Source organism: Aplidium turbinatum, chromosome 1 (genome assembly GCF_918807975.1).
Source record: "Aplidium turbinatum chromosome 1, kaAplTurb1.1, whole genome shotgun sequence".
Taxonomy (NCBI): Eukaryota; Metazoa; Chordata; class Ascidiacea; order Aplousobranchia; family Polyclinidae; genus Aplidium; species Aplidium turbinatum.
The window spans coordinates 33,484,113-33,503,402 of NC_137472.1; the positions used below are offsets into that span (position 1 = coordinate 33,484,113).

The 19,290-nt window shown below is 38.8% G+C and overlaps 2 protein-coding genes across 2 annotated transcripts; both read left to right on the forward strand.

Moving 5' to 3' along the window:
* The first annotated feature begins 413 nt into the window (after nt 1-413).
* LOC145765030 (uncharacterized) lies at nt 414-12,055 on the forward strand. Its single transcript, XM_082576769.1, has 4 exons — nt 414-607; nt 10,164-10,242; nt 10,883-11,041; nt 11,589-12,055. Exons 1-4 carry the CDS (start codon nt 414-416, stop codon nt 11,592-11,594), a joined length of 438 nt encoding a protein of 145 aa, XP_082432895.1. The 3' UTR covers nt 11,595-12,055.
* Nucleotides 12,056-15,965: 3,910 nt separating this feature from the next.
* Nucleotides 15,966-18,378, forward strand: LOC145765041 (uncharacterized). Its single transcript, XM_082576781.1, has 2 exons — nt 15,966-16,032; nt 16,125-18,378. The coding sequence occupies exons 1-2, from the start codon at nt 15,966-15,968 to the stop codon at nt 18,008-18,010; spliced, it is 1,953 nt and encodes a 650-aa protein (XP_082432907.1). The 3' UTR covers nt 18,011-18,378.
* The last annotated feature ends 912 nt before the right edge of the window (nt 18,379-19,290 follow it).

The window sequence follows — 19,290 nt, forward strand, 5'->3', positions numbered from 1 at the left end:
GAAGTCAGAGGACAAATTTCCTTTTAGTAAAGACTTTCATGCTCTTCTTAGTAAGCCAGAGAATAAAGTTCGCCTTCAAGCATTCATCGAGGCTGCCTTCAATAAAAGGGCATTTATAATCACTACTCAGCTCATATATTGTGTTGTTGGCAAACCAGCAAGGAATCTCACCACAGATGAAGTATTGCAGAATCTCACATGCGCCAATGCCGAAGCAGACACCGCTCTGTTCACACTCTATGGTAAACTGCGATCCGAGGAGTATTCAGAAGCGGTTGTCATAGACACTGAGGATACCGATAACTATGTTCAGGCAGCCTATGTGGCTCGGCAAATATCAGGACTCTTGTGCTTGAAACGCAAATCTCAGCTGATAAATGCTCGATGTTTGTGTCAACTTGTGTGATGAGGCAATGGCGGAGCCTTTGATCCCGCCTCATGTTCTTGCCGGATGCGATCATAACTCCAGCTTTTATGGAGTAGACAAGAAAACTATTGTTGACAGTGTAGAACAATCATCAGAGGCTCACAACCTCCTTAAGAGTTGTGGCACAATCCTCCCGGTCACACAAGAAATCATCAATGACTTGCAGAAATTTGTTATCCGGTATATCTATCGTGACAGCACACACAAGACACTGAGAGAGGTGAGAGCAGCAAAGTGGTCAGTACTCAAGAAAAAGACGATCATCAGAGTGGTACCTGACTCTGACAGTCTACGACCACACTTAGAGCGCACCAATTACCTCACATATCTGCAGAAAAACTTCTAGCTTCAAAGTCATCCATCACCAATTGGCCATGGATGGCACCTTGTAAATGACATATGCCTCCCAGTACGCTATATCCAACCTGCACTTCCACCATCCCTGGAACTTCCAACAACTCCAAGTCATCTATATAAAGGGAACAGCGATGATATTAACGGAAGTGATTCTGACAGCTGTGCATCATATTTGTCCTGCAATGATAGTGAATCTTAATACAGTGGGGGATCGCATACGTCTGCCATCTTGGATTTTGATGTCAAGAGGACTCTGAATCATGAATTATGCCATCCCATTGTGTTTCTGACACCAAAATTAGTGGGAATTGACATCTAAATTGTCATTTTTGGCCATCCACGTCAAGAAATAGAACTTTATCAGTTTTCCAAGATGGCGGTGGCGGCCATTTTGAAAAACGTCAAAAACAACAACTTTCCCGCCATTTTCGCGAGGTATATGGGAGCTTATTTTTTTTTAGTATCAGTTGCCCTTGTTAAATCCACTGAGAAACTTTGGTATCCTCAACACGGTCACGGATCCTCTGAAAATGACTCTACTAGATACTCAAACATTTGAATGAAGTAGACCTAATTGTTTCTGCTTGCTCAACTTGAAAATGGAAGTTTGTAAAGCTTCTCTTCACAAATTGCACGTATTATTTCTTTGGTGTCTTCTTGTTCATCCCCTCTGAAGGGATTTAATTTTCATTAATTGGTGGAAAAAATGCCGAAAAATGAATAAACGAGAGGAAGCAAGAGAACTAGCGAAACAATGTAAATAGGCATATCGATTTTCACTTGAAATCGTACAAAAGTGTCTATGTTTTATCTAATCTAAAGTTCTATCTGATCTTAAATCAATTTCTAGTAGAATAGAAATCAAACAAACTACACTAAACTACAGTTAGTGAAGGAGAAGTCACATGTTTTGTGGTAAAATCTTTTATAAAGCATTGCCTCGCTATAAAAACTTACAAGTAGTTTGCTTTGCTAAAGCCACCATTTACCCTACAGGCATTTTTTTATATTTAAAACGATAAGCTGTGGTCTTTCTTTGTCAACACCAACTACAGAAAGTAAGCAGAGATGCTATATGAAAAAGCGATAAAGCTGCTTGTCACGGCATTGCTTCACTGACAATGCGCAGTTTTGCTTGTGAACAACATGCGACACCTGTATTCTTTTTTCTTTTCTAAATCTCTTCAATCTCGTCAAATGTTACTTCCGCCAAAGGTAGCTTTCAACGGATTTTTTAACTTTCAAAGCTTTAACAAACACCACCTGTGATTTTGCAAAGAATCAATTTAGCGCCAACTTTGCAAATATTTTTATAATGCTAAACTTTATTTTTCTTTATCATTGGAAGCAGAAGCCTGATATTCAGCATTCCCCTCAAGGTGCGTAAATGCGCGCAGTAGCCGTTTGCGCAGCGTGATTTGATTTCTACTCAGTTGCAACGTTTAAAACTTAAGACATAGCATTTAAGTTTAACTTGTACTGTACATTAGAACATATTTGTGATCTTTTGAATTATACTTAAATTATTTATTACAGAGGTGGGCAGTAACTAGTTACAAAAGTAACTAGTTCCCAGGTAGCAAATAGTTGGCGTGCAGCTGGCGTCATCAGGGCGGCGAGCGCTCACCTTGGTGACATCGAAAATCGTTAGCTGTAGGACAGCGCCTCACTGGCGAATATCGTCATGATTTTTTTTCTGTAAAGTCATGACGATATTCGCCAGTCAGGCGCTGTCCTACAGCTAACGATTTTCGATGTCGCCAATGTATGTGAGCGTTTTCTGCTAGCTTCGCGCCGTCGACTTTCGAGCGAGAGACGCGCTTTCGATTTTCGCCCGCTTTCCGCTGGCAACGCGCCGTCGAGTTTCGTCAGATGGTGTTGGTTTCGTACGAAAGGCCGAGCTTCGCCCGCGCTTGATTATACCGTTTAATTGCGCTTGATTGAAGTCACGTGCCATTTCAAACAAGCGATTGATTTGATTTGAAAATTGAAGAGCCTGTTTGTCTGATCAATAGACCTTTTGCATAACGAACCAACAGAGCGTGACGTTGGAGTCGTGAACGACTAGCCGCTGTTTGCAATGCTGTGCGATAGGGTTTGTGGCGTAGTTTGCAGGCGAATAAATTGTCGTTTACTTGAGCTGTTGTTTTGTGGTCTTTACAGGCGTGTATCAGTGTTTCAGTATAATTTTCCAGAAAATAAAACTCTTTTAAGTTGTAAACTTAGGCTACAGAAGTGTTAACCTTCGACCAGTTCTTTATTGTATTGGAAGCGATCTTGCCATGCAAAGATAGGAAGAATTTCCTGTATTATACAGCTTCAAAAGCTAAGTATGCAAATCAAAATGTTGATGCAGAACTTGATGACGATGCTACTTTCAAAATACCTCAAAAATCAAAATGATACAGGAGCACTGCATCTAGGCTACATATAGGCAGTGGTGGATTTCCAGAAGATTAGCTTCCGGAGCGCTAGTTTTTTACTTTCCAAATGCGCTAGGTGCCGTAGAAAAAATTCAGAAATATGTCTTCATAAGACTTTGAAACAACACACTTGATGTACCTAAAACGTTGTTAAAGTAATTATCATGGTCTATAGATGGTATAGCGTTGTTCAATGCAAATATTCATAATTTAGTGAAATAATAATACAAAAAAATACAAGTTATAGCCTAGAAAAAAAAAGAAAAAATTTGTTTTTAGCTTTTTCCACTTTTGATTTTTCAAGTTATAGCCTACAATTTTTAAGACACTTATCGTATTCAAAATCATAAAACCTCTGGCGACTTCGGGTCTCAATTGCCGGGTTACGTCCATGGCGTAATCAGGATCCAACATAGTCTATTTCGCTGGTTAAAAATTTCTCAGTGGAAGACGGATCATTCGTATAAAGAGTAAACTTGAAACAGTTACAGTGTGTAGAGAAGCATGGTCAGATGTCAGTATGAGGTTCATTTGTGAAAATCCGCGCTCACACTCGCTCGATGAAATTGGAAGGGATTATAGTGACGTTATCAAATTTTGAAGACTCTGGGATCTTCTTTTCGTAGTTATATATTCACGAAGTCCTCTCACAACAGCTTCGCATTCATCTAAGCGCCATCTCTTTGCCACTTAAATGATTTCGTTTTCTCCGTGTGTCATTACTGTGTCCTCTGGCCAAATTGTTGAATCAAGTATTTTTCAGCTGTTAATAAATGACAAGTCTGTTGAATTCAACAAGCGATCTTGGATGGAATTTCCTAAGTGATTATACACCCTTCTCTGTTGGGTGGAAAATAACACCTTTTGGTAGGGTGGAAATGACCATCTTTCCCAATAGGCTATGGGGTGGGAATGAAAAAGTAGAAGTGGAATTTTTAAACCACCCCTAGAAGTGGTTAAAACTACAATTTTTGATTTACAGTGGAGAAGATGTGGGGATTGATTAGCGGGCTATTTCTGCAATTGTTTACATGTAATTCTACACCTTTGAACTTTAAGTTTTCTTCAGCATCCTTAGCAATGCCATAATGTCGTCCGGGTTCGTTCCTTCGTGTTTCAAATAATTTTGCAAGATTATTAATTTTGTTATCTGCATCTCAAATAGTATAGCCTATACATGCTCTGTTTTACAGTTCAAGGCTTAGGCTATTTTGAATAATTCTTGCGAGTATTCGTACATCAAAGTCAAGTCCAACAAGAAATCCGTGGATGTTATCTTCGACAAGAGTCCTTGATATTTCGCACGTTTCCGAGAATCTCTTGTGTCGCTAATAGCCTCCTTTTTGAAAAATTCGACAAGTGCTGGGAAATCATTTCAGACGGCACTAACTGTGCGGAAACTCGAGGCTACCCAACGTGTGTCCAGTAGGCCTACCCTTCCGATTTTCAACAACTGCACTTCAACAGCCGCTGCACATTCACCCAATTCCCTGCTATTGTTAGGAGAAGCGTGGTAAAGGCTATAGCGTTTGTCCATAAAAGATCGAAATCGATTCAAATTACTGACTGATTTTACAGCATGACGAACCGATAGCTCCAATCTATGGTTGCACAAGACCAGACCACAATGTCTGGAAATTAATTACGAAGCCATTTTGCTATACCATTTTTGCGACCTATCATCACAACCGCGCCATCACATACATCACCAATCAAACAAGAAGATAAAAACGTTGTAGACATGCCATATGATTTTAGGCAGCTCTTCAGGGCATCATAGATCCCATTCGCCGTAAGAATAGCGAGCTCAACAAGACAAATACATTCACAGGTTCGCTTCCGTCAAGACTGGTACGAAGATATATTATCAGAGTAAATACCCGATTTAACGTGTTCGACTCATCAAGAATTATGGATATACTTTTACTGAACAGGGCAAAGCATAATAAGAGTATAAAATATTTGAGCTTCCGGAACGCCGTTCCGGAGAAGTCAATTTTTTGATCGAGCTTCCGGAGCGGCGCTCCGGACCGCTCCGGCTGAAATCCAGCCCTGCATATAGGCTACGGTACTAGCGGTGGAAGATGAATTTTTCTTGGTGTTGATTCTAGTGTTGATGAAGCTTCGCCTGGGTTTGTTTTATACATACTTATAGGCAGGCCCGGATTTAAGGGGGGGGGGGGCAGAGGGGGCATTTTCCCCGGGCCCCCCGACTTTTGAAGGGCCGCCCTATGTGGTTAAAATGTGATTTTGTGTTATTTTTTTTCTATTTGGCCTTTAAAGTCTCTGCAAAATGCTGTGCAGTACTGGACTGATGCTACTGTTGACGTAGAGATCGTTTTTCGCGCCTTAGGCGCGAAAAAAATTTTTTGTGTGGGGCCCCCCGATCTAAAAGTGCCCCGGGCCCCCCATCAGCTAAATCCGGCCCTGCTTATAGGCACAAGGTTTGGTATTAGTTCTGCATTCGTACTGTACACCGTGTTTTTCATTCATGAATGGCAGCAGTAGCCGAGTGGTTAGCGCGTTGGGCTCGCAGTCGAGAGCCTGCATGTTCGACTCCAGCCACCGCACTTGCTGTTGTTTCTCTTGACCAGAAACTTTACGATAATTGCCTCTACCCAGTGATCGATTTCGAGTAATGGGTATTACCAAATTTAAGTCATTAGTAGAGTAGACAACCGAAAACAGACATTGCCGTCGGCTGCAGCGTGGGTCAGGTGTACGTCGGAAGGCGTATAGGCTACACCGATGCATAGCGCGCAAGTCCGCTTTCCCGCAATGCAGGATAAAAATAAACAAACAAAACAAATCTCATGTATTTAAGGTTGATTAGTTTGAACATTTTCCGTCATCGTGATGCTATCATAGCAGCCACGAAGCCAGACTTCAAAAAGGACTAGGCAGTGGCGTAGCTAGGGAATGTGCCGCTCGGGGCGGATTCAGATTTTGCCGCCCCTTCAAGAAAAAGCATGTGAAAATGAAATGCGTTATTTTATCAGCACTGCAATACGCAACGTGCTATTTTCAATTTGCGGTGTACAGTCAGACAAACGTACCATTATCAGTAGCGTAGCCAGGAATTGTGAAAGGGAGGGGTTTTGCCTAATTACGCCGTTACGCCGTCGGGCGAAGCCCGACGGCGTACTCGCCGAAGACGACACTTATCGGCGGGGGGGTCTGGGGGCCTCCCCCAGAAAATTTTGAAAAACTACTTTGAATTTGGTGCATTCTGAGAGCATTTTCAACAAAAATGTGGATATGAATATTCCTGTAAAATGGTCATGTTTTCTTCGGCATTTTTCGAAAATAAAGCTGAAGTCTTTATGTTTTCTTGTTGCTAATTCCTGACTGAGATATTTGAATGTTTGGTATTGGCAAAACTAGCTCTTTTAATGCAGTTTCGTTTAAAATTAGGCAAACCTTTTTTTAGAGACATAGGTTGATTGCTTTTTTTTGCGAGATTATTACAGTTTTATTATTTATCAATTTTCTCCTTAGTTGATCCAAAAAACGATCTTATTCCGGTAAGTCACTAACTTTTATGTTTTAAAGTTGACCCGAAGTTTAAAAAATGTAACGTCATAGACGTCATATATCTTAATGAGTGTCAGACAAAAAGCTTTGAGACAAAGAAGTTACTTTATTTCTGATATATTCAAGTTTTGTATAACGATTCACTGGAATCGGGTATAGGCTATAAAAGGTTAGTGCAATTTTTCACAGCTGTAGATATTGCGGTGTTTCCATCGACTGCACGAGTTAGCTGGATACCATGGATACTGAACCGTTGTAGAGCGGTCACACCCTGCTATATGAATTATGAAAGGTCATTCGAATTACAAAGCATAATATGACACACAAGTTCTTACTCATTTTAAAAGATAAAGCACCAGAATTGCTTTAACATGTCGAATTAGTAGAATCATGCTTACAGCTAACAGCTATGAAAAAATCATCAACACAAGCAATAAGAATGCAAAAAATCATTGATACCGATGAAACTAAAGGGAAAAAGGAAGTCGACGAACCTTTTCACACATCTTGTTAATGACATCCTCAACAGTTGGGACCAATTTTCTATACAGATTAACCAAAGCCAAACCGTTTAATCGGTTTTCAGAGGTTGAATTTCTTAAATAAGTTCTTCGAAGAGCAGAAAAAGATCTTTCATTGGTGCAAGTGGTAGGCTAACTGGAAGAGTAGCCAGAATGCGGAGTAAAATATTAATGTTTAGAAACGTTGACTGCGGGCAAAATGGCAATGCACTTACAGCACTTTTTGGCAAACTGGTTTGGGAAGAATTGAAAAGACATCGATAGCCTACCAAATATACGCAGTTCAGATATAATAGCAAGGGCGTTTATACACGGCAGATCTGCTTCGTAAAATTCAAAAAGTGATTCAGTTTTCTCCATTTAGTTTTTCTCAAAAGGGGGGGTTGAAACCCCCAACCTTCCCCCCCTTTGGCTACGCCACTGACCGCTATAATTTAGTAATATACTGAATGCAAAAGCACAAAAACTGCTGCGGAATTAAAATAATCAATTTGTAACCTTTTACAAGGCTACCCAAATTTGATGAGCATGTTTCCGCCTCTGCTTAATAAAGGCTAGTATAGGAATTTTGTAACGTATTAAAAACATAACGGCAGAAAAATTCATGAAAATTTGAAACGTTTTTAGATATTTAAGATGTTTTGACAGGGCCGGATTTAGCAGTAGGCAGAGTAGGCAGCTGCTTAGGGCGGCAAACTATTGGGGGTGGCAAAATATACGAATATATTACATTGATAAATGATAATACTGTACGTGAATATAATAATTAACAACAGATATATAGGAATTAATAAATATTTTATCACATCACACACATTTATAAACAGTGCGGCAAGTCATGTAGGCTATGGCAAGTTATCGCACCTAGAGTAGGCTACTTCACGTTTGATTGGTTTTCAACAATATGTGCTGCTTAGCGCTTGTTTTATTTTTCTGTCTCGCTTAGTATGGAGGACTAGGGTTTGTTTGTGCAATTTTTATTAATCTTTGTTCGGTTTGTTTCACTGTTAGTAAATTTAAAGGAGCCCAGAAAAAATGTTTTTAGTCAATGTTAGGTTGATGGAAAAGTTGCAGGCTATTTTGTGTACTAACCTTGATGCTTAAAGTATGTAAACCATGCATGATCGCTTGAATGATCTCACATTTTTGAGGATTAACTCATCTTTACTTGTTTCTAAAGACTTTGAAGAAATTAGTGATTTGTTTGCAAGAGAGAAAGCCCGCCGCAAGCGATTTTGAACAATTAGTTCATTATGCAATGACATTCATTGATGTATTCAAATAAACTGTGCAAATAACTTTTTTGTAAGGAATTGAAAATATAAATCGTAGCGCACCATCGAAATTTTTTTTTAGGGGGCGGCACTTTTCGTATCTGCCTAGGGCAGCGCTTAGGCTAAATCCGGCCCTGTGTTTTGAACGTTGCCATTCTGTTTGCTTTTATTTTTTGTGTACTTTTGCATTATAAAAAAAAACGTCCTGTCTGAAAGTGCCGCCCCCCAGACGTGCCGCCCGGGGCGGTCCGCCCCCCCCTAGCTACGCCACTGGGACTAGGCTACTCAAGCACCATGATCATCATCGACTGCACTGAACTACGTCTCGAAACACCATCCTCACTTCACCGTCAGTCGCAAACGTACTCGAACTATAAAAGTACGAACACCGCAAAGGCATTAGATTAGTGGGAGTTGATCCAAGAAATGGGCGTATTATGTTTGTATCTCAGCAGTTGTACACTAGTAATGTGAGTGACAAAGAAATATGTCAGAGGAGTGGATTTTTCACTTTTTAAACCAGAAAAAAGCTGCTAATGAACTGCACTTCAATGATGCTGTTATGGCCGAAAAAGGGTTTCTTATGGAAAAAGATTTAGCCTACATGGTATTGGTCTACATTTGAATATCTCACCGTTCCTAGGTAGGCCTCAAATGAGTGAAGACGAAGTGTTGAATACACGAAGTATTGCACGCCATCGCATTCATGTAGGCCCAGAGAGTGGGCCATAAAGAAAATTCGTCGATTTCACATCTTCGACAGGAAAATACCAGTGACTATGCTTGGCATCACCAATGAAGTGTGGTTGGTTTATTGCATATGTTATGCAGAATGAAAATAAAATGTTGCAAGACAAGGTAATGTGCGCGAAACGGGCTACTTGTTCACTTTTCTTTCTTCGGTCTCAGTTTTCAACGACTTGCAAAATGAAGAGAAACAATAATTGTGCACTTTTGTTTTATTAATTCAGTTTCTTCTCTCTCGTGATAAGCAAAAAAATGAATAACCGTCCTGTAACTCAACCAACTCAAAACCTTGCATTTTTCTCAACCTAGTCAAAAAATGAAACGTGTAACTTACAAAAAATGTGAGATCATCTGAAGGCAAGCGCGAGACTAATTTAGTTTCTCGCGCGGGCTTGCGGTGATCGAAGCCAAACGTCACAGTAACGTGATCCATATGTCCCGGTCAAAATGCACACGTTCCACAATGGCCGTCCTAAATTGCCTTTACTAGTCTGTTAGCCAACACTATGATTAAAACGAACAAGAACTGAAGTGTACCGATAACCTACAACAATTCATAAACACAAAAAATTTACTTTAACCAGCCAGCGACCTCACGCTTGCTTGCAATGACAAGAAACGCAGAAAACATAAACCGTAGAAAACAAGCGATTCTTAACTCTCAGACTCCGCGTAACTCAAACGTCACGCTCTGGTGATTTTGAATGTGCAAAAGCTCTATTGTCTTTTGCGCTTGCTCAGTTATTGGGTAGACTGCTGTACAATAAAGCTTACTTTGCACTTATTTTGGTGTACCCGGTTACGCCTACAGCATGTAAGAAAGTGTCGAAAGAGGGAACTGTGTCCTAGTCTATTGTGTTTTAACCTTAATTACATGAAGATTTAAGAAAGCTAACAAACGCTCTCTTTTTGATCTGGAAGAAAAGTTAGAAGAAGATGCGGATGTTTTGGCAGCCATTGTAAGTCACTGTACTCATTTGTTATAACTTACACTTTTATGCCACAAGCTACATGTGCGGTAGGCCATGTCGGAATAGGTACATGTAATCCTATTCCGACATGGCTACACCAGCCTTATGTCATGCAACAACCGATCAGTTAAATTCTAACATGACGTGTTGACAAAATATTTGTTATTGCACCTATAAAGTAACTGTTGTCATATTAGTTACATGTTTGTTTTCGCTTTGCAGGTGGTAACTACAGTAAATCATACTCAGAAAAGATTAGAACCTCCCAGACAGCAAAATCCGTCATTTTTACATTGATGTGACGTCTGCGGACATTGAACCAATGTAAAAATGACAGATTTTGCTGTCTGGGCTTTTAATTATTCAACTGCTCAGTTTCAATTTTTAAAACTTGTTTGTTTTGCTCTAAACGCTTCCACATACATTTTGTGTGCAGAAATAATTTAGTTTGTAAAATAGAATCATGTTTATTAAACCAATTTATGATAATTTTTAAAGAATAACCTAACGATTAACCAATATATGGAACGTGTGGTTGTTTGGTTTGAGTTCACGATCTAGACTTCGCTTGTTATCTTGTTCAGTTCTAAACTAACTATTGAGTAACGTGTGGATGTTCATTTAACAGCGATGGAAAATAACAACGGTTGGAGGAAATGATTGTACGGAAACTGTGTGGAGAGTTATGCGACTTTTAATGAATGACGATCTGGCCGCTCAGTTTAATTGGAGTGGAAAAAACGAAAAAACTACCTTTCTTGATCTGAAAATAAAAACGTGTTATTTGGTAAGTTTGTATTTATAAATTGTATATTTAAGACTTAAATTTTAAGTTTAAGTAGTTTTATGATTTTAAAATGATCTTATCCTTAAATTTCAAAATCGTAAAACGATTTTGAAATTTAAGTAAGTTTTACAAACTTACTTAAATTTTAAGTAGTGTTATGAGCTACCGTCAGTAATAAGTGCTGCAATGCTATTGCTAACACCATGCATACTACAGTACGATGGTGGAAAATGCCAGGCTTCTTTGTTTTTATGAATGGAAGTTAAATATAAATCAAATCAACTGAGGATTGACAAAATGGAAGATTTATCAAGGAATGAAATATTTTTCTGTAATATAAACGTTAAAATTTGACAACGTCCTGTAATATATCAGTTTCTACTATTTAGCCATGCCTTCCCAATATCACATGCGTGGTTGTTGTTGCTTGCCAAGGATACTTGCCATCGCTTCGATCCCTAATAATGAGTTAGTATTGTAATCAAGTTGTTGTTGTGACTTGTGAGCGAAATTGTTTTCACAGAGAGCTCATATTGTATTATTACAGATGTGATTCGAAGGCAAGCCAAGGCGACGGACAAAGTTATCAAATCTGCAGTGAAGCGGTATTTGAAGGCGGCTGGTGACAGAAATGAAAAAAAAAGAACCGGGCAAACAAAACTCCCGGCGCAGATAAAAATTCGGACGATACATGAAAGCTATCTGTTTTTTGATTGTTTGTTGACCTTTTAGTGTTCTCTTTTAACATCTTGCTGCGAATTATTAGTTTTGCGTGCCTCTTATAGTCCGGCAGCCCGTGACGTTTTTGTAACATCATAAGGTACAAAAGGTTTGAGTGTTTTATCAACCTTACCCCACTGTGGGATGTTCAGAAACCCACATCCGAGGTTTCACTGCTGGGGCGTTTGGGGGCTACGGCCCGGTGAAAAACCCATTTTGGGGGTCAAAAAAACATCATAAGGTACAAGAACAAAACCTACGCCAGAGTTTATGCCTTCACTTGTAGACTTTGGAACAAGTCGATCTGGGTGCCCCAGGTGGGGCATTCCCGAATAAGGGGCCCCCAAAGTTGGGGCAAAATACGTAAAAATAACATCATAAGGTACAAAGATGGAACTTATTTCATCAGTTAGGGCATGTTCCACTGAGTACGAAACAACTTTTCTTATGGCCCCAAGGTGGGGCTTAACCTTATTTTGGGGGTATAACCCCTAAAATTCATAAAATTAACATCATCAGGTACATGGATAAAACTAAGTGTAGGTGATAGTACCTCACTTACGGACTTCAGAACATTAAAATTTGGTCGCCCCAGGTGGGGCATTCCCGAATAAGGGGCCCCCAAAGTTGGGGCAAAATACGTAAAAATAACATCATAAGGTACAAAAATGGAACTTGCATCATCAGTTAGGGCATGTTCCACTGAGTTCGAAACAACTTTTCTTATGACCCCAAGGTGGGGCTTAACCTCATTTTGGGGGTATAATCCCTAAAATTCACAAAATTAACATCATAAGGTACATGAATGAAACTAAGTGTAGGTGATAGTACCTCACTTACGGATTTCAGAACATTCAAATTTGGTCGCCCCAGGTGGGGCATTCCTGAATAAGGAGCTCCCAAAGTTGGATCAAAATACATAGCCTACCGGTAAAAATAACATGATAAGGTGCAAAGATGGAACTTGTATCATCAGTTGGGGCATGTTCCACTGAGTTTGAAACAACTTTTCTTATGGCTCTAAGGTGGGGCTTAACCTCATTTTGGGGTATAACCCCTAAGATTCACAAAATTAACATCATAAGGTATAAAACCAAGTGTCTCTCGTGTATATTTCAAAACGCCTGCAAATATTTTGGAAAATCAACGAAGCATGTAAGATATAATATCTACACAGCATAACATTTGCTTATTAGGTTAAAATTTATCACTATGAAAATACATATTGTACGCAGGGGTGGATTGGCGGCTAATCGTTAGCCTTCTGGGAATTCGAGAACGTTCCCGGTTGGCCGGTCAGAGGGTCACTGTCCTGTTTATGTACAAAAGAAAATTTTATTTGAAATATAATAGTCGTAGCGCTATATCCTTATTCTTTGTTTGAATAACACTGACAATGATTGAAGTTACAAATCGAAGCTTGCTATACAAATACGTACAATGTCTAACTTTATAGCTTACTCAGAGGCGTGCAACATACGGCCCGCGGTCCAGAGCACGGCCCGTGGTACCCATTTACGTGGCCCGCACATTCTTCATCAAGTAGCCCATTATTTTTAAATACTTTTCGCTGTTAGATCGGAGGATGTTGTTATTTGTAACGTCATCATTAGCATTATTGATTTTTAGCATTATTACATCATTAGCATTATTGTTGCGTCATTAGTAAGCGTTGTAGAAAACCGCCTTGTTCTTCTGGCAATGATTCAGTAACATAAATCTTACTTTATGGGTGCAGTGTGGTGAATATACTGTATTAATATTTATTCTACAAAAAGCTTAGCATAGCAAAAATGTCTACAAGTAAGAAAAGGAAGGTTGATTATGAAAGGCGGAAGTTCAACAATGAGTGGTGAATAAATTACTTCGTTGTTCAACACAATCAAGATGTTGTTTGCCTGATTTGGTCAAAACACTATAGCAGTAATGAAAGAGTACAATATCAAGCGACACTACTGTGCAAAACACTCTGCTAATTATGATAGCATTGTGGGTCAATTACGGGTTAACAAAATGCAACAGTTGAAAACAAAATGCAGCAGTTGGAAAAGTCTTTGAGCAAACAGCAAGAGGTATTTCACGGTTACAAGAAAGACATTGAGCTTGTTACAAAACTGAGCTTCAAGATATCTGAAACTCAATGTGTAACTTGATTGTGTGTAGGCTACTTTTCCATTAAATAAATTGTTCATATAAATTCATGTGTTATTCGATAGACTGGCCTTCAGCATCATTATAATTGTACGTTGTGGCCCATTGCGATAAACAGTTGCACGCCCCTGGCCTACATCATATTACCGGTTCCAAGACTTTTTCTGAAATGAAATAAATTGTTTGTGAAACGAGCATTTTTATGCTAAATCTATTTTGATAGAAGTGGACCCAGTAAACATTTTTCTTTGGCCCAACGTTGGCTGACGGTTGTTCGGGTTGGCTGAGGGTAGTGTAGTTTTGCCAACTTTGCCAACTTTGGAAATATTTTAATTGATAATACCTACGAAGAATTATTTAAGTTTGCTTTATTGTATTCCTTTTACAATTGTAATGGGACAATGAAAATGCAAAAAAACTTAGAATTAGAAAGTCGGTCTTGCTAATGTTGGTGTGCAGTTGTACAAAACGTTGGGCCAACGTCATTATTTGCGGATGTACTACGGTAATACCTCAATTTTTTTACATTATTGTTTTAAGGAAAAAAAAAAAATTGAAACGTTTTTCTAAATCATGCATCACTATGAGGATCACTAATTCTGAACAAAAACACTAATTTGCAAATCAAGGCTGTAGTTTCATCTCGCAATTTTTGCGTGCTCGGTTCATTTTTGTTTTCGTTTTTTTTATTTTATTTTTGAAACAAAATATGACAACACTGAGCTGAATAATTGTACCACAGTTCCCTTTACCATGTGTTCGTAGGTAAGCACTTTAACCATAGACATCTTATAACAACTAGATTGCGCTTGTCCCATCTCGATTGAGAAAATTAAAAAAAATGTCCGCCATTGTTAGTGTCTCGAGCCAATCAGAAGCTACTTTGTGACGTGCGATAGTAAAAAACGCGCGAAAACTAGGGTTGCCAGATTGGGCGCTTTTACGCCCAATTGGGCTACTTTTAATTTCTCCAGGCGCCAAAAATTCGCGTTGGGCGCGCTTTTTTGGCTGGCGCCCAATTGGGCTACTTTTAAAAAAAAAATGCAATATAAATTTTTATGTAAAAACTTTATCATGCGTAAGATTTTTACCTGATTCGTAGTTATTTCGTTGAGGAGCAGCGTTTTAGGAGGCCTCACTTAGGCAGGGTTACCAATTTGGCATAAAGATACCAATTTTCCCAAAATATGAATGTTTAGGCTTTAACATCTGGCAACCAGGTTTCCTTGAAAATGCAGTCGACAAAGTACAAACCGCGTCAGTTCAGTTTGTTTTTATTTCTCACCATCACAATGAAAAGTAATAGACTGTATGCCAAACATAGCAGAGGTCTAGAGAAAGGTAGAAGCGACAAAATCAGGACAATCAGTTTAAAATATGGCACGGTAGCAACACCTTAATAATTTTTTTATAAATTTAGAAAGAAGAGAAATAAAAGGTTAGTGAATATTTTTTTAACAATTTATATGAATAACAAAAAAAAAAACAAGACAAAAAGACAGTTGCTGTGTTGATCGACCTTGATGGTCTTGAGGGGAACGTTCTTGATGCGATAGCTCATCACATAAAGCAAGGTAGGCAAAGAAAACCCCTGAAAGAAATCCTACCACGGGCAAAGCCATTTCAGAACACAACGCACCAGGCCTTGCAAGACTAACAAAACCGATACAGGAGATATTATTAAAACAGCATAGAAATATAGCCAAAACAATTCGTTGAAGGCTTTTTTAAGTCACGTGGATAATATTCGTAGTCAGTTAATTGTAACCCGCTTAGTCATAATCATAGGCATATATGCAACCCGTAGGCTGCTGCAGCAGACGGAGTAGCCTACTACATGTAGGTAATATTGTAAGCGCTCTTGAAACATCAGACAGAAAATAAATTAATAGAATGTTTAGTCGTTGTCAGTGTAGCCCAGCGGTCCAGAGTTAGGGAGGCAGCAACCTCGACAACATGGGCTCAGTGCCCCCGTCATCACTTTTTCAGAACCGTCATCACATCAGAATTGCAGAAGACCTAATTTAACATATTGCTAGTTCTTTGACAAAAGATGGGAAAGTGGGGACAGTACAAGAAGAAATACAACAAAGATTGGGAAAAAGATACAAAATTTAAAGGTAAGCGCAATTATATGTCTGCATTGCGTGCAACTGAGGAGTATATTGTACCATGTAAAAGACTCTCTTTTCATTCAAATTGGTATTTTCAGATTGGTTAGAGGCTCATCCATCTGATGATTCTCAAGCAAAATGCCGTTACTGCAAAGTTGTAATACGAGCCCACAAGACAGATCTTGAAAGACATGCTGATACAAAAAAGCACAAAACATCAATTAAAATGTTTTCAAATTGCCAGCAGCCTTCAATTTCTACTCTGTTTCCACGCGTTGATAGTATCAGTGTTAAAACTAAGCGAGCTGAGATAAAGATGGCTTGTCATGTAGCTGTACATTCATCGTTGCTTACTGCAGACCATTTATCTGAGGTACTATGCAGCATTTTCAAAGATTCTGACATTTCGAAAACCTTCACTTTGAAACGCACTAAGTGCACAGCATTGATCAACAATGTCATTGGCCCTGTATTTCATAAGCAACTTCTGCTTGATATTGGCAATTCACCTGTGTCACTCATAATTGATGAAACAACTGACATAAGTGTTACAAAGCAAATGAGCATTGTTGTTCGTTACTTCTCTGTCAAAAAGGAGAATGTGGTGTCACAATTTCTTGGGCTTGTGGAAGTTAATGACTGTACAGCTGAAGGGCTATTCAATACACTGACGGATGTACTGGCTAAGTGCAATTTGCCACTTTCCCAAGTCATTGGCATTGGTACTGATGGGGCAAGCACAATGTGTGGGAGAAATCACTCGGTGTATTCTTTGTTTAAGCAAGAAGTTCCAAATGTAATATTGGTAAAATGCATTTGTCACTCTTTGCATTTGGCTTGCAGCAACAGCATTGCTGTTCTGCCTCGGAATATCGAATTTCTTGTGAGAGAAACACATAATTGGTTTAGTCATTCGTCAAAAAGAAAGGACACGTACCAACAAGTTTACAGGGACTTGAATGATGGCGATAGCCCTCTTGTCATTCCTGGTATTGCAAATACCAGATGGATTAGCCATGCGCCAGCAATGACTGCAGTTTTAAACCAATGGGATGAACTGGAGCAATTGTTCAGGCAGGCTAAAGTCACTGACAGATGCTACACTGCTGAAATCTTGCATGGTATGTTTTGCGATCCTGTGAACAAGATGTATCTGCAGTTTATTCAGCCACTTGTCAAACAGTTCAAGAGTATGAATGACAAGTTTGAAAGCGAGTCGGTTGATCCATTGAAACTGCATGATGAACTGTTTTTGTTTTTGCAATGCTTGATTACAAAAGTTGTAAACCCTAGTTTTTCAAATGGCAATTGTCAAAACATTCAAGGTTTTCTTAATAATTCCAGATGGGAAGAGCACTTGCTACACCCCAGTGCTTGCCAACTGGGCATCACTTTTCTGCAAAACCTAGAAAACGCTAATCTACAAAACCATGAAAAAACAGCAATAAAAGAAAGGGCCAGAATGTTTATTACCTCGGCCATCAAGGAAACTCTTAAAAGAATTCCTGAGAACATTGCCCTTTTTCAAAAAATGAAGTATTTGAAACCTGAAATTTTTTATTTGGAATCTTTTGGAAACTTCTATGAGGCGTTCAGGCCATACATTGCCCTAGAAGATGTTAATTTATACGAAGAACAATACAATCTTCTCAAGTTAATACCAGTGCCAGATGAGGTCAAAAGAAATAGCATCACCTATTGGGCTTATGCTTACAAATACACTGATTGCGCAGAAAATCACCCACTGCAAAAACTTGCAAACCTTGCCCTGCAGTTTTTGAGCTTGCCGATCTCAAATGCAGACGTTGAACGCACATTTAGTGCAGTAACACTCACCAAATCTTGTTTAAGAAACAGGCTTTCCATTAGAACCTTGGAGAACATTTTAAAAATTAAGTTAAATCTTCAAAAAAATGGCTGTTGCAGCAAATTTGATCCAGACAATGAAATGTTGCGGCTATATGATGGAAACATCTATGACTGAGTTGACCCGATGAAAAAAGTGAACAAATTTCAGTTCAGTTTTACATAGCAAAGGCCAAGAAAAAGGTAGAAGCAACAAAACACAAAGTTAAAACATGCTTGTGACCGAAGTAAGTTATTCCGTTGAAAGAAATTTGGCACGGTTACAACACATTCACAAATACTTATAATAAAAAGGGAAATAAAAAAGAAAATGTTACAAAAGAAAACAACAACATTTATTTAGGCAATAGCTTTATTAGCTCATGTAGCTTTAGCTGATATTTTCAAGATTTGTATAGACACTTGTTATCATTATCGACGTTATCAAGAGTGCTGATGGTTGTGAGAGGAACACATCTGGGTGTGTTTAGCTCATAGAAAAGAAGAGCAAGGCAGGCAAAGAAAGCCTCACAAAGAAATTCACTAACGCTAACTTCAGTTGATTTTTATTACTTTTTGATGTTGATGATTTCTGGTATCCTCCCAGTACGTGTCATGTCTTTCATACAAGACTGAATTTGGTGACTCTTACCTTTCCCACGTTAAATTCCAGAAATAATTGGTTTGTTTAAAACCAGAAATATTGAAACATTTTGTTTGAATTGGAATAGTTGTAATCAGTTTTTTTTTAAGGTTTGGTTTGGGTGACCGCTAAGTAGTTTTAAGAGACCACAAGTGTTTCACTTAAATACCAAAAAATAGCCATATTTGCTTAAGACATAGCGAGAAACAACCATTACTTTTCTACTGTAGTTGCAAGTCCAAATTTTGGGAAACCGCTGGAGAAATTTGGGGGACCATTTCGGTCCACCAAAACACCTTAAAAAAACACCTGTAATGGCTGTCCGACGTAGACGACCTTCTGCATCAACAACCATTGTGCAAGCACCAGGATCAGTAAATTCTGGAGCATGCGTGGTACATCTGATGATCTGTTCTTCTCATACCGGCAAGAACACACGTGGCGCAAGCAACACAAAGAACGACCGTTAAACAAAAATTTGAGATATTGCAGTGTGCAATTTACGCGGGAAAGGTAAGGATCACCCTGAATTTAATTGTTGGGTGGTTCGGCCTTATGTTATAGCCAGCAATCATTATTGTTTTTGGCAGTAATAAATGCGCACATGCAGGTATTCTCTTAGATGTGCATCTTCTGCTATGTTGTATAAACCATTTTTTGTGTTTAGGTACTTGTTTGTAGTTATTTTAACAAACAGTTAAGCGAATGCATGGTTGTCAATCTGTCTGAAAGATGTGAAAAACTGAAAAACACTTGTAATTGGGACTAATGATCAA